The sequence below is a fragment of the Pelobates fuscus genome, chromosome 3 (assembly GCF_036172605.1).
Source record: "Pelobates fuscus isolate aPelFus1 chromosome 3, aPelFus1.pri, whole genome shotgun sequence".
NCBI lineage: Eukaryota > Metazoa > Chordata > Amphibia > Anura > Pelobatidae > Pelobates > Pelobates fuscus.
In genome coordinates this window covers 163,312,181-163,336,583 of record NC_086319.1, presented here as the reverse complement: position 1 = coordinate 163,336,583, position 24,403 = coordinate 163,312,181, and the positions used below count along the sequence as shown (strand labels likewise).

Sequence of the window (24,403 nt, the reverse complement as noted above, 5' to 3'; positions counted from 1 at the left end):
TGTCTGTGTATGTGATAGTAGGTGTGATGACTGTGTGTGATATGTATGCTATGTGTGATATTTGTAATGGGTGTATTAACAGTGTGTGATATGCGTGTATTGGTTGTATGTGACACACACACACAGAGTCAGACGGCCATACACACACACAGGAAGACATCCACACACACACACAGGCAGACAGTCATACACACACACACAGGCAGACAGTCAGTCATACACACAGACACAGACAGTCATACACACAGACACACACAGAGGCAGACAGTAATACACACAGACAAACACGCAGACAGTCATACACACAGACACACACAGGCAGACAGCCATACACACAGACACACAGAGGCAGACAGCCATACACACAGACACACAGAGGCAGACAGCCATACACACAGACACACAGAGGCAGACAGCCATACACACAGAGGCAGACAGCCATACACACAGAGGCAGTCATACACACAATCACACACACAGAGGTAGACAGTCATACACACAGAGGCAGACAGTCATACACACAGAGGCAGACAGTCATACACACAGACACACACACAGAGGCAGACAGTAATACACACAGACACACAGTGGCAGACAGTCATATACACACACACACAGGCAGACAGTCTCACACACACAGACACACACAGGCAGACACAGACAGTCATACACACAGACACAGACAGTAATACACACAGAGGCAGACAGTAATACACACAGAGGCAGACAGTCATACACACAGACACACACAGAGGCAGACAGTCATACACACAGACACACACAGAGGCAGACAGTCATACACACACACACACAGACACACACACACAGGCAGACAGTCATACACAGACACACACAGACACACAAAGGCAGACAGTCATACACAGACACACACACACAGGCAGACAGTCATACACAGACACACACACACAGGCAGACAGTCATACACAGACACACACACACACACAGGCAGACAGTCATACACACAGACACACACAGGCAGACAGTCATACACACACAGACAGTAATAAACACAGGCAGAGAGTCACACTCACCTGACAATCCCACAGTTACCTGTGGAGTTCATTGTGGAGGCAGTGCAGCTCCTGGTGACTGTTTGGTGGGGAAGCAGGGACTCCTTCCTGCTTCCCCTGCAGCAGTTTTCCGGCGCTTTTAGCTCCGCCCCCGCCGCACGGTAAGCTCCGCCCCCGCTGCAAATTTAAAAAAAAAAAAAAAAATTTTTTTTTTTTTTTTTTTAAATCCACGGCGCCCCCTGCTCCATGGCGCCCTGTGCGGCCGCACAGCTCGCACACCCCTAAGGCCGGCCCTGATGGTGACAGTGTGTTTGAGAGAGTGACAGTGAGTAAAAGTGGGAGGAAGGTGACAGTGTGAGAGATGGTAACAGTGTAGGAAGTGGTGACAGTGTAGGAAGTGGTGACAGTGGGGGAATGGTGACAGTGACAGTGTGGGAGGTGGTGACAGTGAGAGGATGGTGATAGTTGTGGGTGGTGGTGACAGTGGGGGGATGGTGAGAGTGTGGGAAATGATGACAATGAGGGGAATGGTGACAGTGGGCGAAGTGGTGACAGTGGGCGAAGTGCTGACAGTGGTGGTGGTGACAATGGAGGGATGGTGACAGTGGGGTGGTGGTGACAGTGTGGGAAGTGGGGACAATGGGGGGATGGTGACAGGAGGGGTGGTAGTGTGAGGCAATAGTGGGGGGTAGCATGTGGGGAGGCTGTTGCTTTAGTTAAATACCTTCTTTTTTTAAGTGCAATCCATTCCCTAGTGGTCCAGTGGTCTCCTCCTCCTCCTCCTCCCTGGTGGTCCAGTCGGGTAGGTAGACCGTCTGCCAGAGCCTCCCTGTCTGCATCTCTGCCGGGTGCAGAGCTGCAGACCATGGAGTAGAGATCTCGCTATCTGCGGCACTTGATGTGTCACAGCGTTGCCGTGGTAATCCGCAGGCAACGCTGTGTTTTGCTGGAGATCGCAAGATCTCTACTCCATGGTCTGCAGCTCTGCACCCAGCAGAGCTGCAGACCGGTGGCAGTGTCGGCCCTCCTGGTGTCGGCCCTCGGTCATGGCCCTCGCCCGGCGTCTGGGCTCTGCTTCCCAGGAAGCATCAACATGTTACTCCTAAATAGGATCACTCTGTTTAGGGATCGACAAGTAGAGTAACCCACAGTGTGGGGGGCTAACCCTCGATCTGTGGGCAGACACTCGGGTGTTTCGGACACCTGCTACAACCATAATTATTTTCCTTTTTCCCAGCTGACTCTTCTCCCTTCCACTTGTTACTTTTTTGTTTCCTATAGTCCCTCCTCCCCCGGTCCATCCCCTTCTTCATTCCTCCCCTCCCCCTTTTTTTTCTAGACTGCAACCTTGATAGGAGGTGAGCCGCTGAAGGTGCGCACAATCAACTTCAGGGGAGATCGGAGATACCCCAATGGATACTTCACCTCTCACGAGTCCAGGAAGAAAGCGGGAGTGGCAATACTCTTCTCCCATCTGACCCTTTGCTCTAGTCAACCAGAAAAGTGACCCAGAGGGCCGTTTTCTGTTTGTGAAGGGGCACACTAATTCCCAATTCTATACCTTTGCTACGTTTTATGCACCAAATAATACGCAACACATTTTTTTTACGGTCCACATTGAAACAACTAGTGGAATTCGCTGCAGAGGTTTTGGTGCTGGGAGGGGACTTCAACATGCCATTAGACCCTGTAGTGGACACATCACGAGGCCATAGCGCTATTCCATACTGACACATTCGACTTGTAAGGAAGGTCCTACAGAGATTACTCGGTTGATTGCTGGAGGACGTTGAATCTGGACTGTAGAGACTTTACCTATTTCTCTGCAGTGCATCAGTCCTAAGATCGACTACATGTTCCTCACACAGCCCTACCTGACAGCCCTTCAGGACTCCCACGTGGGAAATGTTACATGGTCGGATCACTCCCCCGTGGGCATCTGCATAGAGTCCCCCTTTTTCAAAAGCAAAGAATGGACTTGGTGATTGAACGAATCGCTGCTACCGGAGGGAGAGGTGATATCAGCAATAAAGGAATCGTTCATCCATTACTTCACAGACAACATTACTACAGAGACACCTCCAACAGTTGTCTGGGAAGCACACAAAAGTGTGATAAGGCGAAAGTTTATTGCCATAGGCGCAGACAGGAAGAGGGCCAGGTGAGAGAAATGTCGAACACTGCTAGATCTTGGAACTGAGACACAAACAAACACTAGCAAATGGGGACTTTAAAATCCTACTCAATGCCAGAAAAGATCTGAAAACACTGCTTTCCCAGCAGCAACTACACATGCTTCAGAAATCCAGGTGCTTCTTCTGCGAGAACTCCAACAAATGTAGATGTTTATTAACATTCTCCCGAATGAGGGCAAAGATCCCGAACAATGCGCTAGCTATAGGCCAATCTCTTTATTAAACCATGACTGTAAATTGCTAGCCAAGGTTCTCGCAGCTCGATTGAAACCAATACTAATTTATCTGTTCGGTACAGATTAAAGTGGATTTATCCTTGGGCGGGAAGCAAAGGATTACACCATCCAGCTCTTAAATATACTACAGTTAGCCACCTCCATGCGCCGCCCACTGGTTGTCCTCTCCACCGATGTGGAGAAGGCATTTGATCGGGTGGATTGGCAATTCATGCTCCTTACTCTGCAAAAAATGGGGTTCCATTCTGTTGATGGATACAGGCTCTCTACTCTACACCCTCAGCTAGGGTGCGGGTTAATGGAGGACTTTCAATGCCAGTGCGGATCTCGAACGGCACCCGGCAGGGCTGCCCCCTCTCACCCATATTATTCGTGCTGACGCTAGAGACATTTCTAGAGGCTGTAAGGGCCAACACCTCCATCCACGGCTTCTGATATGCTGGAACGGATCACAAAATATTTGCATACGCGGACGACTTACTGTTTTACATCGAACAACCAATGATCACACTACCGTACATCATCAGTGAAGTTAGCAAATACAGAAGACTGAGCAATTTTAAATTGAACTGCGATAGATCAGAAGCCCTTAATATCACAGTCCCGGCTCGAGAACTGGGCCACCTCACTGGCAGCTTCAGGTTTTGCTGCTGTGAAGATCGCATTAAATCCCTCGGGACCTCGGGATCCCCCGGGACCTACAACAGTTTTACCACCTCAACTTACAGCCCCTGCTGTCCCGCCTCTTGACTGATATGAAATCTTGGATGTCTCCACACTTTTCCTGGATTGGGCGCATTAACGCCACCAAAATGAACATTTTGCCCAGGATACTCTATTTGTTTCAGATGATTCCGTTTGTCCTTCCATCAGCTCTTTTCAAATCACTGAACTTGGCATTATTATCCTTCATCTGGAAGGGACGTAGACCTTGGCTTCATATGGCACAACTTGTAAGACCCAAGCATGTCTGAGGACTAGGACTACCATCATTTTTGGGCTACTACCGATCAACCCATTTGGCAAGAATAGTGGAATGGCACAATGCGAATTCCCAGAAAATGTGATCGACACTTTAGCGAGAGATGTTGGGAAAAGGCATCCCTGCGGTGATATGGCTGGCTGACGCCGCTTCCAGGTGATTGATTACTACACAACCATTCATAGGGACAACCTTGAAAGCTTGGAACCAAATCCGGTTCAAACTCACCCTCACGACAGTCAATGGACCAATGTATCCAATTTCAAACAACCCGGAATTCCCAGCAGGACAGGCCAAGGGACTTTCTACACAGGGGATTCTATATCCGACTTGCTGATCTGTGTCAGGGTGGCAAGATGCTTCCTTTACAGACCACCACAGCATTGTAGTCTTTCATATATCACCAATTGCAACACTTTCATGCCTCAGTGGCCAACCAGCTACAATACAACTTCATGGCCCATTGTTCCCATTTGAGGACATCTGCTCAAAATAGCTGTAGTCCTACATCGCAGCACCTCCGTGCTATACCTCCTGGAGTTATCGGAAGACAGAACGCCCCCTCCTAAATTTCAAATCTCGTGGGAAGAGTCACTTCACACCACGTACTCCACCCAAGAATGGACCCAAATAACAAGTTTCACAAATCTCAGCTCCCGCTGCGCAAAATACCAAGAGATAAATTATAAGATACTCACACATTGGTATGATACACCGCAGAAAATTCACAAATACTACATGGAAGCAGATGAAACCTGTTGGAGATGTGAGACAGAGGTGGGCTCTTTTATCCATATTTTTTGGGAGTGTCTGCTTCTGGTTCATTACTGGAGGATGATTTTTGACACTATGTCACGAGTGGCTGAAGAAGGGGTGTCCTTCAGCCCAGCGATGATGTTACTGAATATATCGTATTTATCAATCTCACAATACAAAAAAACGCTATTGAGGCACTTGCACACGGCAGCTCGGTCGCTGATACTGCTGCACTGGCACCGTAAAGAACCCTCAGGAATGGCTGGGGAGAGTTAAAGAGATACGACAGGTTGAAAAAGCATTGGCGATGGTGGGCGGTCGAATGGACAAATATGAAGAGATATGGAGATATGGACCTATTACTTATGTATGAGTAAATAAAGACTTGGCAGAAACTCAAGGCTGCTCACATGTTATGAGGCATGGGATGGCTCCCCTGGCATGGATTGGGCGCAACGCGCTCGCTGGACGCCAGTGAGGTCGAGGGGACCTTTACCGACTTAAGCACAAGGTCATTTCATATTGCTCCACAACCTCCTATTTCTTCTGACTTACCCCATCTCCCTCTCATATTAGCCCACCCTATCTCTTCCCCATCCGCTTCCTCCGAATCTTCATTTCTCTGCTTACATAATCCTGCCTTTCCATATATTGCACCTCCCTATGGTTGATCCCATCGGTGCAGGAGCACTGGGGATGAATATGACCCTACGTTGGAAAGCGTGAGGTAGTTGGGTGTGCAGGGGAGACTCTTCCAGATTATGAGGTTCCAGGAAGTTTATATATCCAGATGACGGAAACACAGCCACAGAGGTTGGAGATGGCCAGGCCCTACTTGGGACGTTAGAGAAGGATGGGCCAAACTTCAAACATGTAGGGACTTTAGACACTACATATAGTTTGGACAATAGCACCGAGGGGGCCACATAATCAGCGGTACAAGACTAACCTCTGATCTCCCGACTTTTGCTTACCATAGCTGAACTGCTGTTGACTGTTATACTTTGAACACAATCCTATGGTCTGGTTAATGCACAGGGTTTCAACGCAACCTTGGGGGCTGTCCTGGCCCAGCCAAAGCAAAACTCAGTGCATATGTAGCATAAAGTTAGTTATTATGCAGCACAGAAGTTGGACATAAGCAAGCATGCTTTTTTCAGTAACTGATGTCCTACTCGTTCCTGCTCTGATATATGTAATGTACAGTATACCATAACCTTACTTGTTAATTCCACTCTGTATACCTATTCTGCAAAACACATTAAAAAAAAGATTGACCAAAAGCAGAAAACGATTTAACTCCAAACTTGGTAAGACAGTGAAACCTTGGGAAGACAGTGAAGACAGTGAAGCCTTGATCCAACAAGGAAGTTTTAGGACAAACTGATCGCACTTTGTCCTAAAACTTCCTTTGTTGAATCAAGGCTTCAATCAGGAATCCAAGGACTGAATGTTGCCGATAGGATACATACCTTTTCACTCCGTTTTCTGAATGAGGAGCTACGCTGACAGCGGCGTCCACATGACCCATGGGGCCCCGGTGCGAAAATTGATCCGTGCCCCCCCCCCCCCCGCCCTTACTCTGCGCGGGCCGGGGCCGCAACACATGACGGCTTGCACCTGGTCGCAGGGGTTGCAGGGCTGTGACCCCTGCGACCGCGGTATGTACGCCAGTGCATGCAGATGCACACACACTTAAAAGACCACTACAGACACCCAGATCACATCAGCTCAATGAAGTGGTCTGGGTGTCAGGTCCCTCTAGTTTTAACCCTGCAGCTGAAAACATAGCAGTTTCAGAGAAACTGCCATGTTTCACTGAGGGTTAATCCAGCCTCTAGTGGCTGTCTCACTGACAGCCGCTCGAGGAGCTTCTGCGATTCTAAGACACTGAACGTCCATAGGAAAGCATTGAGTAATGCTTTCCTATGGGCGGTTTGAATGCGTGCGCGGCTCTTTCCGCGCATGTGCATTCGGAGCTGAGAGGCGGAGGGATTCCCAGCACCAAGGGAGTCTGGCGCTGGAGAAAGGTAAGTGCTGAAGCCACACACACTCTCACGAACAGATGCATACACACTAGCTAACACACACACATTTACTGACAGAGACACACTCAGCGACTGACATACATACACACTCACTTACAAAACATACACTCTCACTGACAAACACACACTCACTAACAGACATCAAACAGACTCACTAACACACACACAAACACACTCAGTATCAGACACACAGTAACACACTCACTGACACTCACTAGCAGACACACACTCAACAGACACTCACTGACACTCACACACTAACACTCACACTAACACTCACACTAACACTCACACTAACACTCACACTCACACTAACAATCACACTCACACTAACACATGTTTTTTTTTTTTTATTTAATACCTCAGCCTCCTTACCTTTTGGAGTGCTGAGGGGATTCCCTGGGGTCCAGTGGTACTGCTGGGCTCCTGTGCGGGCGGTCACTGGACGGGCAGGCAGGCTGGCCGGAGCGCGAGGGACCACTTTTCCTGAGTGCTTCCTCTTCAGCTCCCTCGCGCGCCGCGTAGGGATGCCAGCGCCGGAAGATGACGTCATCTTCCAGCTCTGGTATCCCTAAGCGGCGTGCGAGGGAGCTGAAGAGGAAGCACTCAGGGGAGAGTGCTCCCTCGCGCGCTTGCAGGACCGGCCGTGGGGTGACTGCAGGGCCAGCCTCGGGGGTCCCTGAGGTGGCGGCTCCTGGGCCCCCCAGGAGAAGAGGCTGGCCACAGTGCGTACATACCTGGCCGCAACCCCTGCGACCATGGTATGTATGCCACTGTACGCTAAGAATATTGGCTAATGCTCTCAGCCTCTGTTTGACAGCCAATGAGAGGTGGCCTTTGGAATCAATGTGAACACTACTTTTTCTCTGAAAAGTTTGGTGTTTACACTGCTAGACTTTTAAGCTGTAGAGATTCTGGTAACAAGTAGGGTTTAAGAAAAAAATATCTTCTTATATTAAGCTTTTGAGCTGAAAGCAATGAGTACCTTTTACCAAAGGACTCACCTAGTAGGTTTGCTATAATCTTACATTTTATTGCAATACAGTGGTGCTAAAAAAAACTTTATTTCTAATGGGTACTTTGAGGTTTGAATTAGAACGCATTTTTTTAATACATTGGATTACATATAATCCATGTTGCTCAAGAATCATGGGAGTGGAGCTAAAATATGCAGTGCAGCATCTAACTGGCGTGACCATTTGACCGGCTAACTTCAGTCATAAAATTCTGTGAGATTCAGGAGAAGTCAGGACTGTGCCAGCGCAAGTTAAATTTTCATTATGTATCGTGCATAATGCTTATGTGACCAATCTCTCTCATGTACAGTAGATACATTTAAACTTGATATCTGGCTTCTACCATGCTCTGTCTTCAGAGCCAATCTTATACCTGATAAGGCTTTAGATCTTAGTGATATATATCTCAATTACATATATTTTTTAAGTCAAACTGGTATTTTTAAGAAGGCCAAATTAGAACCTAAGCAAATAAAGGCAGTGAATGAAAGCTAGACTTGATGGGGTTTTGCATTTTGTCATTTGCAGGCTATGGAAAAGTGCAAAGATGCCGGGCTGGTGAAGTCTTTGGGTGTTTCCAACTTTAACCGAAGGCAACTGGAATTAATCCTCAACATACCAGGACTTAAATACAAACCTGTCTCTAATCAGGTAGGCAAGTGTGATAACAAATGTCTCTATTATGTAATTCTCATAAATGCTATGAATATGACATAAATCAAATGCTATGAATATGACATAAATCTCTGTATTAAACAGTCATGAAATTACAAAGTGAGATGTGTAATAGTCTCATATTTAACCAAAATGTAAATATAAAATAATATTGCCAAACCTTTACACCAAAACCACTACTATTAGTTATTATTATCAGTTAAATGCAAAGGGATCCCAGGATTCTCTGTTAGAATGCAAAAACAAACCATTTATTGATAATCCAAAAATATTTTTAAAACTGAGGCATATAATGTAGGTTTAAATCATTCACACAAGGTTATTCACTAAACTAAGCAGATTCAAAAATAGGTGTGCTGATAAAATTCTGCAATTCCATGGTCACATCTTGTTTTGACTCGGTTTATACATTTGGATTTCATTCACAAAAAATGGGAGCGTAGTAAATAACCATGAATGTGTGGCATAAAACTTTGTACCTTTTTAGCTGTTTGATGTTAATCTTAATTTTACGGAAATCTTGGGAAATTACACCTGAAGACACTACAGAGTTGAGACTTTAAATGAACACTAAAGCTAATACAAAACTATATTACTAATGTTTTAGTGTCCTTGTCCCTAACTTTATATTTGTTCCCCCCCCCCCCCATTCAGCATCCTTTTACTTACCTTTTTTCCTCGGCGCTACGTACCCCTACTTTTCCTGCGATTTAATGCAAGAGGCATGGCCAATGTCTAATCCAATGTTTCTCATAGAGCCATTGCTTTCCTATCGGCAATCACGTGACTGGGTTTCTCTCGGTTGCTGCAGCAGGAAGCACCTCTAGTGGCTATCAGTATAAGTGGCACTGAAGGTGTGTTTAATCCTGCAATGTAAACAATGATGTTTTGAAGAAACTGCAGTGTTTTGCATTGCAGTGTTAAACATACAGGATCACAACACCCAGGCCATTTTACTTACATAACATGGCATGGGTGACTTTAGTGGTCCTTTAAGCATTTAGAATAATGGTTGTTTCAGTATGTAGAGCATGTTTTAGATTAAAGTACTGCACAGATGGTGACATCTTTGATGCAGTTGATCTCCTGTAAAACGTATCCTTCACATAATATCTCCCTGAAATATGTTGGAGTTTATGTGTTCCTTCTCTCTTGGTTTAGGTTGAGTGTCACCCTTACTTCACACAGAATAAATTACTGGAATTCTGCAGAAAGCATGATATAGTGGTTGTAGGGTACAGTCCAATAGGAACTTGTCGTGATGCAACTTGGTAAGTAATCACATGGCCCATAGCTTCAAGTTGTACAGAAGGAAAAAGATTAAAGGGTTACTCCAAACTGTTTTGAAGTGGTTATGAAATGCTGCTCATAGAGTGATAATTAGTTTTGCTGCAGTATAAGTCCATCTCTAGAAGCATCATTAGTTGGCCATGAACAAATGCTGGCTAAAATCAATTCTGTATATAAAAAAAATCCATCATGTTAGGCTGCAGGGAGAACTTGGATAGGATAGGATAGGAAGAGGAGTTTTCTTGTATTTCTTTCTTTCTTTCTCTTTTTTTCTTTTTTTCTTTTTCCTTTTTTTTTTTTAGAATTTCTTTAGCATGAGGTACAGGAACCACCACAAATGATGTACCAATGGCTAGTAAGAGATCAAGTGCTTTGTTTATTTTGTTGTAGATAAACAAACCACAATTTTTAAGCCTCTCAATCTATGTAAAGGGGAGAACTAAAATGATACCTATTTTTTTTATTTTATTTTTTAAAGCTTAATATAAAACTTAGACTTGTGCATAAATCTCTTTCAACTATGCCGAACTAATCAGATGCCTGTCAATCTATGGCCGAACAAATCGATATGTTGGAATTTACCTGGCAATTGAATCGTTCTGTGCAACTGAAAAGGATTTGTGCACGTCTTAAGTTTCATGTTCATTGACAAACTGCATTTTTAAACATAGGCCAACTGGCCATTTCCTAAAACCAAGTTATATGCCATTGCCAGCACCGTGTTTGCATTAAGTAACTTGAGTTTATTTTCTTCTTCTTCAATTGGGTAATAATAAGATCTATTACTATTCAGCTGCCGATTTTTTTAAATTCTAGAGCGTGTGCTGAAAAGCGCTTTGAGTTATCAGTTATCATTATCATGTAATCAATGGGATCTATTCGCTAAACAGCATGTTTTGGTGACTAGAGAACTAACTTGCAGAATGTTGTCTATTTTTATACATCTTATTAATAAAATATTACATTCTTCCTTATTTACAAGGTACTTTTCCGTACATTGGGAACTCCTTCACCAAATCCAACCACTGGCAATTCTTCCAGAACTGCAGATCTTTTCTGTATATTGGTAAAAGCAAATATTTGAACATTGTGGTTAATATTTATGCAGGGTTAACATGTCTTCTCCTCCCCTCTTGGACGATAAGCGTTTGAAGGCAATTGGAAATAAGTATGGTAAGACATCAGCACAGGTGGCCCTACGATTTAACATACAACGAGGTGTGGTTGTTATTCCAAAGAGCTTCAACCAAAAAAGAATCAAAGAAAACTTTCAGGTAAGATAATATAGCCATGAAAGCTGTGAGGGAGGCGGGGGTGTATGTTTAGATGTCTGATGTAAGAAATTGCAGGAGTGAGGCAGCAGGCACAAATTGTGCAGTGCCTTTGCTAACCCAGCACTGTGGTTTTGTGGTGGATTCAGTGCTCCTCAAGGACCACTATAAGTTCTAAAACAACTTTATGATGTATAAATTATGTTGCTGGAGTCTCATTGACTCAATTCTCTATCATTTAGGTGTTAAATCACTTTATTTTGCTGCCAGAGTCACACCTCCCCTGCATGTGTCCTACAGTCTCCCTACACATGTAAAGAGAGATCTAATGTTTAAACTTCCTTTATGGCACATTCTGTTTAATTTCTAATTTCATATCTCCTGCTCTGTTGATAGCTTGCTAGACCCTGCAGAAGCATCCTGTATCTGATTAAACTGCAATTAACAAAGCAGGAGATCAAAACTTCTAAAGTAAACACCGTTATCTGATTAAAAATCATAACATTTATTTCAAGCAGGCTTTGTGAGTGTGAGTCACAGCCAGGTGAGGTGTAGCTAGGGCTGCATAGATAGAAACAAAATGTAACTACTATATGGGAGAGCATTGAGCAGTGAGACTGCAGAGGCATGATCTATATACCAAAACTGCTTCATTAAGCTAAAGTTGTTTTGGTGCTTATAGTGTCCCTTTCAGGCTTATTGCAGTAGGACTGGTCCAGTGACGTTTTCGAGCACTGCTAGAGGTTTACTAGACAGTTATACCATAATGGATATGAGAGTTGTCTATGTAGTGAGTAGCATTAGCCATATAGATCTATGCGGTTCAAGCGCAATAAAGACTGATTGTTTGTACTTGTGCCCTAGGCTAAAAGTTGCTGGGCCTTCCCTGTCTGAAAGCATAACAGTCCCAAAGCAATAAGGTCATTCCAACATTTGCTAGCACACAGTCTACAGATGACATCAGTACAACATGATCAGATTTTTGGCAGAGTAAATAGAGGATACTAGTAATAATAAATAGTCTATCAGTTAAAACATATTTAAGGCCAAATGTAAGCAAGTGTAATGAAAATTTAGTTTGGGCTTCCAATGTCGCAGACTGTTGAACCTTATTTTGAGAATAGGTAGTGATCGAAACATTTTTTTAAAATTAATATTATTATTATTGGCATGTATATAGGGCCAATTTATTTTACATTCTTTATTTAAGACTTCTCAAAGAGGTTATATGCAAGATGACACATTTTCACAATTAATAAGACAGTCATAAAACATTTAACATTTTCCAAAACAAAAAGGTGTTCAGCCTGTCAATAATATATATTAGCAAGGTGCTTATAAGTGAAGAAAAAAAAAACAAAAAAAAAAAAAGGGGGGAGGGGGGGGGGCAGGGAGAACAAGATTTGAAAAAATGTTTGTGGTTACATTCTACTTACAATAATGTCTTGGATCTTTTCCAACAGATATTTGATTTCAACTTGACAGACAAAGAAATGAAAGACATTGAAGCTCTTAACAGCAACATACGCTACGTTCAGTTGCATTTGTGAGTGTCTATAGTGTTTTTGTAAACTGTAGTCACTAAAGCAGGAATTGACTATCTTGCCGAACATTTTGTATTGAACATTAATATTAATATTAATATTAAAAGCCAGAACTATACCTTGCTAGATTGGATTCTCTCCAGTTGTTCTGACAGAATCCAGGAGGCGGGCGTTCTCACTAACAGTTTCAGTGACCACTGTCTAGTGTACTGCATACGCAAAATAAAGGCCACTAAATCCCCTCCCAAGATTATAATCACCAGGTCTTTCAAAAAAATGGAATCTTGAATCCTTTTTAAGTGATCTCAAGAACATACCATGGCACAGATTATGTCTAATACCAGATCTAGACTCTGCAATTGCATTTTTTCAGTCCGAGTTCTTGTGTGTTTGGAATTTACATGCCCCTCTGCGTAAAGTGCGACTAAAAGGGACACACCTGCCCTGGGTTACAGCTGATCTCATTCAAATGTACCAGTTTAGAGATTCACTGTGGTCAAAGTTTAAGCGTACTGGCTCCATGCATGATCACTGTACTTACAGACAATGGTAAAATGAATGCACAACACAAACAAAAATGGGAAAGGCCCACTATTTCAGTGAAAATGTAAACAACCTATGAAACTCAAGAAACTTCTGGAAAATCATAAATAGCATACAAACCTCCAAAATCCACTCCCAACCCACCACTGTCAAAATGGACAACCAAACACTACATGTAGCAAATGTCTTTAATAATTATTTTGCTGGATGTGCTACCACATGTTTGCAAAAATAACAAATGACACTCATTTTCAGACCACAAATAAAGATCAGGTCTTGACAAATCTTCAAAATCCCCATATAGAGAAATTCAATTTTACACCTGTGCCTGTTAGTGTTGTTAAAAAACATATTAATAATTTTAAAAATTAAAAACTAGTGTGGACCAGATCAAATCCCAGCAATGTTGCTGAAGCTCAGTGCGCCAGCAATTGCTAAACCTGTCACTACCCTTATCAATGAATCCCTGGTGTCAGGATAAATACAAAAACTTTGGAAGACTGCAAAAGTTGTACCTATCCATAAAAGTGATGAGAATACTTTGGTATCTAACTATCGCCCGTTATAATTGCTCCCTGTATTGTCAAAAATCTTGGAAAAATGCGTACACACACAACTATGTGAATATTATCAACGATATAATTATCTGACCCCTGATCAATCACTCAACTTCGACTGCTCTCTTAAAAGTTTGCAATGACATCCAAATTGGCATGGAACAAGGAGACTTAACTGGAGCTATTTTCCTTGATTTTGCAAAGGCCTTTGACACAGTAGACCACAGCATTTTTTTGAAAAAACTTAAAAACATAGGTATTGATGATCGTCCGCTAAACTGGTTTCGATCGTATGTTTCAGACCGATTGCAATATGTGGCAATTTCTGATAGCGCTTCCCTCTTCCAGTCACGTGTGGTGTTCTCCAAGGCCCCATACTCGGCCCCCTGCTATTCACAGTATTTATAAATGATCTGCCTAACATCTGCAAATCGTCAACACATGTATGCAGACGACACTGTAATGTACGCTTGTAAACCCGAGCTACTGAATCTTGAGGCTGTGCTCCAAAACCAATATACAGAGGTAGAAAAGGGGATAGCAAATAACAAACTCTTCCTAAACACTGACAAAACTGTTACAATGATCTTTGGAAATGTACCTAAATTATTTAAACTACAAAATCACAAAATCAACAACTGTGTACCAGAACAAATTCAAATAGCACACTAACAGCAGTCTGCTCTTTTCAATATCTAGGTATGTTGCTAGACCCCAATCTATCCTTTGGCCTTCATATTAAAAAAAATATCTTCAAAACTTTACCCAAAACATGGTGCCCTGTACAGAAACAAATCCTGCCTAAGCCCTACAGTAAGGAAACCGATAATGCAACAAATGCTAATGCTGGTAATTGATTATGGGTATGTAGTGTATACACCCGCACGGCAAACCCACCTTAAAGGACCACTATAGGCACCCAGACCACTTCAGCTCAATGAAGTGGTCTGGGTGCCAGGTCCATCTAGGGTTAACCCTGCAGCTGTAAACATAGCAGTTTCAGAGAAACTGCTATGTTTACAATAGGGTTAATCCAGCCTCTAGTGGCTGTCTCATTGACAGCCAATAGAGGTGCTTCCCGCTTCTCACTGTGAAAATCACAGTGAGAAGACGCTGCCGTCCATAGGAAAGCATTGAGAAATGCTTTCCTATGGACTGAGTGAATGCGCACGCGGCTCTTGCCGCGCATGTGCATTCAGCGAATGATGTCGGAAGAAGGAGGAGATTTCTCCAGTGTCGAGGGAGCCCGTGTTTAACCCCTTCCTCCCCCTTCAGCCCGGCGGGACTGGAACCCTAATAGTGGGGGGGACCTAAAGGCCCTTTAGAGCAAGGAAAACGAGTTTGTTTTCCTGGCACTATAGTGGTCCTTTAATAAACTTAATACAATATATAATTCATTCTGCCGCTTTGTACTAGAATGTAATTACTTTACCCACCACTGTGACATGTTAAAAGAGCTAAACTGGCTGTTGCTGGAATCCTGACGCACTCTTTAGCTTTCCAGCCTTGTGCATAAGAGCTTTTCTGGAAAGCTCCCACCCTACCTGAGTAGAATGCTCTCCCCAGCTTATAGAAAAAATCAGCACTTTTATAAATTTAGATTAAACCAGGCTACTCCTCACCCATAAAGCACTTCAGCAAACTGAAGTGCTTTTGCGGTGTGGAGTGTTTGTTTAAGTAGTTGTTTGTCTCAAATGTTAAAATCAGTGTAGGACAAACCGATATTGGGGTACTGTGGAGTAGTGGTTGGCTTAACTCAATATGGCTATATGGTGGAACTGAATCTCCATATTTGTTAGCTGAGGTAGGTGATTTTAAATAGCCTTATAACATTTAAAACTGTATTTTTGTGTGTGTGCTGTTCCTTCATCTAATAGTAGTCTGAGAGAACTGGTAGCAGGCTACCAAGCCTACCTTTGCTGCCCAGTGGACTGTGTGGTGGATGCATGCAATGCAAATGCCCTTTGGGTCACTGCCATACAGAAATTGGGGCCTGAAGCCTCACCCCATTCTTCAGCTGATTAGAATTGCATGAGGTGTATTGGGACCTCCACTGGCAGAGCACTGAAGGTGTTAGGCAGCAACAGGGCTTTTGCTAGCCCAACTCTGTGTAGGTTTGTACATTGACTGATGTTCTCACTCTAACAGGGTTACTTCTTAAAGTGAGAAATTACAGTGAATTCAAAATCTAGGGCCAAACTAACCAAATTGAAATCGTAGCTGACTCCAATTGGATACTATTTCCAGTTTGGCTACTTTGGGCTTACATGTGAAATTCACTTTGAATTCCCAACAATTCTAACTTTAGTAAAAAATAACCCTGCAAAAGTTAGTGTTCTCCCTGTTTGGGCAGTGTCCGATCAAGCTGTCGGGTGATGATTAGTATCTGTGAAGATATAGGAAACACAGAGAGAAATGAGAGTGTGCTCAGAACATTCATCACACAAAGCATGTTAGTGCTAGAAAACAGCCATTTGTTTGTACTTGCCCTCCAGGCCAAAAGTTGCCACCCTCCAGTGGGTGGACGCAGTGGCGTACACATGACCCATGGGGCCCCGGTGCGAAAATTGATCCGTGGGCCCCCCCTCGCGCTTACTCTGCGCGGGCCGGGGCAGCAACACATGGCGGCGGGCACCTGGTCGCAGGAGTTGCAGGGCTGCGACCGCGGTATGTACGCCAGTGCATGCAGATGCACACACACTTAAAGGACCACTACAGACACCCAGATCACATCAGCTCAATGAAGTGGTCTGGGTGTCAGGTCCCTCTAGTTTTAACCCTGCAGCTGAAAGCATAGCAGTTTTAGAGAAACTGTTATGTTTCACTGAGAGTTAATCCAGCCTCTAGTGGCTGTCTCACTGACAGCCGCTAGAGGCGCTTCCGCCATTTTAAGACACTGAACGTCCATAGGAAAGCATTGAGTAATGCTTTCCTATGGGCGGTTTGAATGCGTGCACGGCTCTTGCCGTGCATGCGCATTCGGAGCTGAGAGGCGGAGGGATCCCCAGTGCCATGGGAGTCCGGCACTGGAGAAAGGTAAGTGCTGAAGACACACACACACACACTCTCATGAACAAATGCATACACACTAGCTAACAGTCACACACATTTACTGACAGAGACACACTCAGCGGCAGACATACATATACACTCACTTACAAAACATACACTCTCACTGACAAACACACACTCACTAACAGACATCAAACAGACTCACTAACACACACAAACACACTCAGTAACAGACACACACAGTAACACACTCACTGACACTCAGTAACAGACACACACAGTAACACACTCACTGACACTCAGTAACAGACACACACAGTAACACACTCACTGACACTCACTAGCAGACACACACACTCTAACACACACACACACACTAACACACTCACACACACACTAACACACACACACACACACTAACACTCACACACACACTCACACACACACACACTAACACTCGCTCACTCACACTAACACTCACTCACACACACTCTCACACACACTCACTCACTCACACTCACTCACGCACACTCACACACACTAACACTCACTCACACACACTAACACTCACTCACACACACACTAACACTCACACACACTTACACGTTTTTTTTTAATTTAATCCCCCCAGCCTCCCTACCTTTTGGAGTGCTGAGGGGATTCCCTGGGGTCCAGTGGTGCTGCTGGGCTCCTGGGGGGCCGGTCACCCGGCGGGCAGTCAGGCTGGCTGGTCCTGCGGGCGCGCGAGGGAGCACTGTCCCCTGAGTGCTTCCTCTTCAGCTCCCTTGCGCGCCGCGTAGGGATGCCGGCGCCTGAAGATGACGTCATCTTCCGCTTCCGGTATCAGTGCGGTGCGCGAGGGAGCTGAAGAGGAAGCACTCAGGGAACAGTGCTCCCTCGCGCGCTCGCAGGACCGGCCAGCCTGACTGCCCGCCGGATGTAAGCAGGGCCAGCCTTGGGGGGCCCGGAGGTGGCCGGCTTCAGGGCCCCCCAGGAGAAGAGGCTGGCCCAGTGGGTACATACAGGGTCGCAGGGGCGGCCGGGCCCCCTGAAGGGCCGGACCCGGTCGCAGCCGCGACCCCTGCGACCCTGGTATGTACGCCACTGGGTGGACGGTGATATGGCTGTTGGTGCCTCAAACCTCTCAAGCAGATCAAAAATCCCTCAATGTATTAGTCACGGGTTCCATCAAGTAAATACAAACAACACTTTAATTTTTGTTTTTACATTTTCCAGTAGTGAATAAATTCCAGTGTGCAAATTCATAATTTCACTTTTAAACAGAGCTTATGGTTCAATGCCATATGATTAGAGAGATGTTATCATAAATAACATTATGCTGAGTCACTGTATTGCCTGATAGTTACATAAATATTTGTATGAGGTGTGATCTGTGATGCATATGCATTATACATTTTTATGCTAACCTTATGCAACTCTTGTGCAACTCTTTTATGCAACTAAACATTGTGTTTACATGACAGTTACATAATACAGTGTCAACTAATTGTATATTTTTATATTATATTATTATCTCTTTCTTCCATGTTAAGTCATATTCTGGCTTGTGCCCTCTATCTGTTAATAAAACAAAAAATGTTTCGCCATGGCTTCTTTATAGATATATACAGATATACACACATATACATATAGAGTGTATGTGTCTGTGTTAGTGCATACAGTGAGGGAAAAAAGTATTTGATTTTTGATATTTGATTTTGAACATTTGTCCACTGACAAAGAAATGATCAGTCTATAATTTTAATGGTAGGTGTATTTTAACAGTGAGAGAGAGAATAACAACAACAAAAAATCCAAAAAAATTGCATGTCAAAAAAGTTATAAATGGATTCGTATGTCAATGAGTGAGATTTCTGGCTCCCAGGTGTCTCTCTGTTAAAGGAAGTGCTCCTAATCTCAGCTTGTTACCTGTATAAAAGACACCTGTCCACAGAAGCAATCAATCAGATTCAAAACTCTCCGCCATGGCCAAGACCAAAGAGCTGTCCAAGGATGTCAGAGACAAGATTGTAGACCTACACATGGCTAGAATAGGCTACAAGACTGTTGCCAAGCAACTTGGTAAGAAGGTGACAACAGTTGGTGTGATTATTTGCAAATGGAAGAAACAAAAAATATCTCCCTCGCTCTGGTGCTCCATGCAAGATCTCACCTTGTGGAGTTTCAATGATCATGAAAATGGTGAGGAATCAGCCCAGAACTACACGGGAGGATCTTGTTAATGATCTCAAGGCAGCTGGGACCATAGTCACTAAGAAAACAATTGGTAACACACTACACCGTGAAGGACTGAAATCCTGCAGCACCTGCAATGTCCCCCTACTCAAGAAAGCCTGTACAGGCCTGTCTGAAGTTTACCAATGAACATCTGAATGATTCAGAGGAGAACTGGGTGAAAGTGTTGTGGTCAGATGAGACAAAAATCGAGCTCTTTGGCATCAACTCAACTTGCCGTGTTTGGAGGAGGATAAATGCTGCCTATGACCCCAAGAACACCATCCCCACCGTCAAACATAGAGGTGGAAACATTATGCTTTGGGGGTATTTTTCTGCTAAGGGGATAGGACAACTGCACTGCATCAAAAGGACCAACGTATCGTCAAATCTTGGATGAGAACCTCCTTCCCTCAGCTAGGACATTTAAAACGGGTCGTGGATGGGTATTCCAGCATGACAATGACCCAAAACACACAGCCAAGGCAACAAAGAACTGGCTCAAGAAGAAGCACATTAAGATCCTGGAGTGGCCTAGCCAGTCTCCAGACCTTAAATCTGTGGAGAGAGCGGAAGGTTCGTGTTGCCAAACGTCAGCCTTCGAAACCTTAATGACTTGGAGAGGATCTGCAAAGAGGAGTGGGACAAAATCCCTCCTGAGATGTGTACAAACCTGGTTGCCAACTAGAAGAAACATCTGACCTCTGTGATTGCCAACAAGGGTTTTTCCACCAAGTACTAAGTCGAGGGGGTCAAATACTAATTTCATTCATTGACATGCAAATCAATTTATAACTTTTTTGACATGTGTTTTTGATGTGTTCTGGATTCTTTTTTTTTTTTTTTTGTTATTCTCTCTCTCACTGTTAAAATACACCTACCATTAAAATTATAGACTAATAATTTATTTGTCAGTGTGCAAACGTTCAAAATCAGCAGGGGATCAAAATACTTTTTCCCCTCACTGTATGTCTGTATTTATGTATATGTCTTGGCATTGTGTTGTGATTTGCAGAATGTGTGGCAGTGAGTGTATTAGTATATATAAATGTGTGTATAACAGTGCAGGTAACATTGTGTGTGTATCTGCCATGCTTTATACGAGATGTCCATTTTGGATCAAGCCTTCTCCTACAGTGTTCTGTCTGAGGGGACATGGTCATGCAGAAATCAGGCTCTGTCAGACTGAACCCAATGATCCCAGAGTCCAGTAGCCTCAGTTCAGGTCTTTGCCATCTGGAGAGACAGCAAAGCATGAGGTCAGCTGCTTTTAACAGAGTAGGTACCTGTGGCGCCCCAATCGGACATGTGCCGGTAGGCAGGTGACTACTCTGCCTAAGGGAAAATCTCTATATAGATGTTTCTTGGTCGATCATGTAAATATCTACACTTACATAAAATAAGATTTTGACAAGCTTTTCTTAACTTCTCCTCTCAGGTGGACTGATCACCCAGAATATCCTTTCCTGGATGAGTATTAATATAGAATAGCTGATCATCTGGTCTCCAAGACATTGGACATTCCTCAGTATGGCCTGTGAAACATGTACCGGGCATGGTCCTGCCACTTACATTACAGACAAAGAAATCATTCACATTGTATTGATGTTTGCTCAACAAATCTGGGCTTAATTATATGCCATTTTAATGACCAAACAACCAGCACCCCACATAGGTGGGAAACAGAACCTTTTCACAAGTGTTGGCCTTCTTATTTTACCACATTGTGGTATGGTGTATTAATCATGGTTACTGTAGATTTCGGAATATTTTAGTTTTAGAATGCACATACTTTTTTAGCTTTTAAGTGATTATTTGTCTTTATTAACCAATCTTATATTTTTAATTTTTTTATACATGTGATAACAATGTAAAAAAAAAAAAATGTATGTTAGATCCTATGTGTTAGAGTAATACACATAGTCAGGTTTGCAAATACAATGATTGATAAACTCTGTAACTTTAGTGGCTTGGGATCACTTTTAATTTCTGAAAATATGCATTATTTTAAGATGTAGATTAGTCCACTAAAAGCAACTATGGGTTTTATAAGTCTACTAAATTCAAATAATCAGTGCAGTTGTGCTTATGCTGAATTCTTTTGAAATAAATGAGATTTTTCTAAAATATTTTTGTAATATGTTAACAACTCTCTCTGTAGCATACTATATTGGCAACGTTTTGTACCTTTATATTTGACATATTTCATGATTTGTCTTTATATAATCCTTGGATAAGTCGAATTATAGTTGAATTATTTTAAACTGGAATATGTACTGATTGCAATATGTGAAGACAATACAGTGCAAAATCTTTAAACGAACACTCCAAGCCTATAACCACTATACTGCTGTTGTGTTTGTGGTGCCAGAAGTGCCATGGAGCCCCTTCAATGTAAGTAGTTCAACAGGTTTAGAACAGTTTGACTTCTTACCTGGCATTTTACTTGTGCCACCCTCCCCCTCGAGTACAGCCTTTTCCTGGCAGTGCAAGGCTTAACTCATTGGCTCAGAAAGACCAGCTGATGCTCTCAGCTGATGAACTGGCACATTGCTCAGGAGAGCTAACAGAAGTTCCTAAGCAGGAGCTTCCAGCTCTCTATGCGGCTAGGAGGAGGCATGGAGCACCAGGTTAGAAGTTAAACTGTTCTAAAACCTGACTACTTACAATGAAGAGGTGCTAGGGCCGGGTTTACATGTCAGGCACCTGAAGGCACACAATTGTAAGGCACTTCCTTCTCCCCAACCCCAAAATAAGGCAGATAATGTATAATAAAAGGATTAATTGGACATTGCCTAAAACCATTCATATTTGACAACTGCAAATGTATACATGTATGTATTTGTATTGTGTTTCAATCTATGAGCATATTGAGTGTACACAGCTGTGTAAATACATGCAGGGTTAAAGATAATGTTAGAAGTGGTTAGGGTAGGGGGAGCTGAACAGACACGCTGTCTGTGGGATCCTGAACCCAAACACCAGCATAAAACGAGGGGAACTTACTTCATATTGAACCCCAACCTACCTTACCCTGTGCTACAGAGGTTCGGGAACTGGGGGATACCCTACACCAGTGTTTCCCAACCCAGTCCTCAAGGCACACCTACCAGTCCAGGATTTAAGGATTACCCAGTTTTGTCTAAGGTGTTTTTAGAAAAAAAAGAAAACACACCTTAGACAAAACTGGGTAATCCTTAAATCCTGGACTGGTAGGTGTGCCTTGAGGACTGGGTTGGGAAACACTGCCCTACGCGACCTGGGACCCCAGACTAGAGGATCGAGGCCTACATCTCGCAGAGCAAGGGAGAGGCGGCCGATCTCTCAGGTCACTAAAGCATGCAGCACCCGCAGTATCGGGGCTGCTCCCCCTTGGGACCGGCGGGGGTTATCACATCTAGTAATGGCTCACTGCTGCAAGTTCAACATCACATCCACCAAGTAAGAAAAGGAAGCAACAGAGTGTAACATAGTTCACCATGATAGTACATGGCGCCTGCCCACGTCTGCTCTGTAGCACAGCCAAGATCTGAAGTAGGAAAGGGGAGCACAGCAATTATAGTGTGTGAGATAAGCAAGATGAAAGAAAACAGTCAAATAGGCGTTGCATCACCCCACACCATGCATCATCAAATCTTGGGTGAGAACCTCCTTACCTCAGCCAGGGCACTGAAAATGGGTCGTGGATGGGTATTCCAGCATGACAATGACCCAAAAAATACAGCCAAGGCAACATAGGAGTGGCTCAAGAAGAAGCACTTTAAGGTCCTGGAGTAGCTTAGCCAGTCTCCAGACCTTAATCCCATAGAAAATCTGTGGAGGGAGCTGAAGGTTAAAGTTGCCAAACATTAGCCTCAAAAGCTTAATTACTTGGAGAGGATCTGCAAAGAGGAGTGGGACAAAATCCCTCCTGATATGTGTGCAAACTTGGTTGCCAACTACAAGAAACGTCTGACCTCTGTGATTGCCAACAAAGGTTTTGCCACTTAGTACTAAGTCGAAGTGGTCAAATACTTATTTCATTGACATGCAAATGAATTTATAACTTTTTTTGACATGCGTTTTTCTGGTCTCTCACTGTTAAAATACACCTTCCATTAAATTATAGACTGATCATTTCTTTGTTAGTGGGCAAATGTTCAAAATCAGCGGGGGAACAAATACTTTTTTTCCCTCAGTGTGTGTGTATGTATGTATGTATGTATGTATGTATGTATGTATCTATCTATCTATCTATCTATCTATATATATATATATATACACATACATACATACACACTGAGGGAAAAAAGTATTTGATCCCCTGCTGATTTTGAACATTTGCCCACTAACAAAGAAATGATCAGTCTATAATTTAATGGAAGGTGTATTTTAACAGTGAGAGACAGAATAACAACATATATATATATATATATATATATATATATATATATATATATATATATATATATATAAAACAACAAATATATATTTTTATAGATAATTCTGGTATACCTAATGTAATGCCCAGGGGAGAGGGAGTCTGACTAACACTAGGTCACTCAAAACTGGAAAATAGGGATTCACTAAAACCTATAAATAAAGAAAGCACTCTGCTGTAGTTTGCAGATACCATGAGCTAACCTGTGATATTGGCTGAGTATGATAGAAGGTGCAAGTATAGAGATTGCAGATAAAAATGCGTGCTGTGCCTTTAAGAAAACCAAAATGGTATGCGTTGCAGATCTAATTGTAAAGATAGAAATAAAAAGAAAGGAGTAAAAAGTGTAGAATAATAGTAAAAACAAAAGATGAATGAAATAGCAACAGATAAAAACAGAAAATAGAATGAAATAAAATAAAAAATAAAAATAGGTAAATGCTAAAATGCAGCAGATGATACGTGCAGTGTAAATATCTATATCCCTGATAAAAAGCAGGGTAGTTGATGTTCGCTCCAAATGTTATACTTTGTATATTCCAAAGATGCAATTAAAGTATATAGATATATTATAGCAATACAGTATAGGGGA

At 43.1% G+C, this 24,403-nt stretch overlaps 1 protein-coding gene across 2 annotated transcripts in view; it reads left to right on the top strand.

Moving 5' to 3' along the window:
- LOC134602593 (aldo-keto reductase family 1 member D1-like) overlaps positions 1-21,253 on the top strand; it is a 106,619-nt gene extending 85,366 nt beyond the window's left edge. For both annotated transcript variants that reach the window (XM_063447615.1, XM_063447616.1), the window contains exons 5-9: positions 8,793-8,915; positions 10,101-10,210; positions 11,338-11,503; positions 12,964-13,046; positions 20,830-21,253. In XM_063447615.1, the coding sequence (XP_063303685.1) occupies positions 8,793-8,915; positions 10,101-10,210; positions 11,338-11,503; positions 12,964-13,046; positions 20,830-20,872 (525 nt within the window). In that variant the 3' untranslated portion in view covers positions 20,873-21,253. The remainder of the gene's footprint in view (positions 1-8,792; positions 8,916-10,100; positions 10,211-11,337; positions 11,504-12,963; positions 13,047-20,829) is intronic.
- The last annotated feature ends 3,150 nt before the right edge of the window (positions 21,254-24,403 follow it).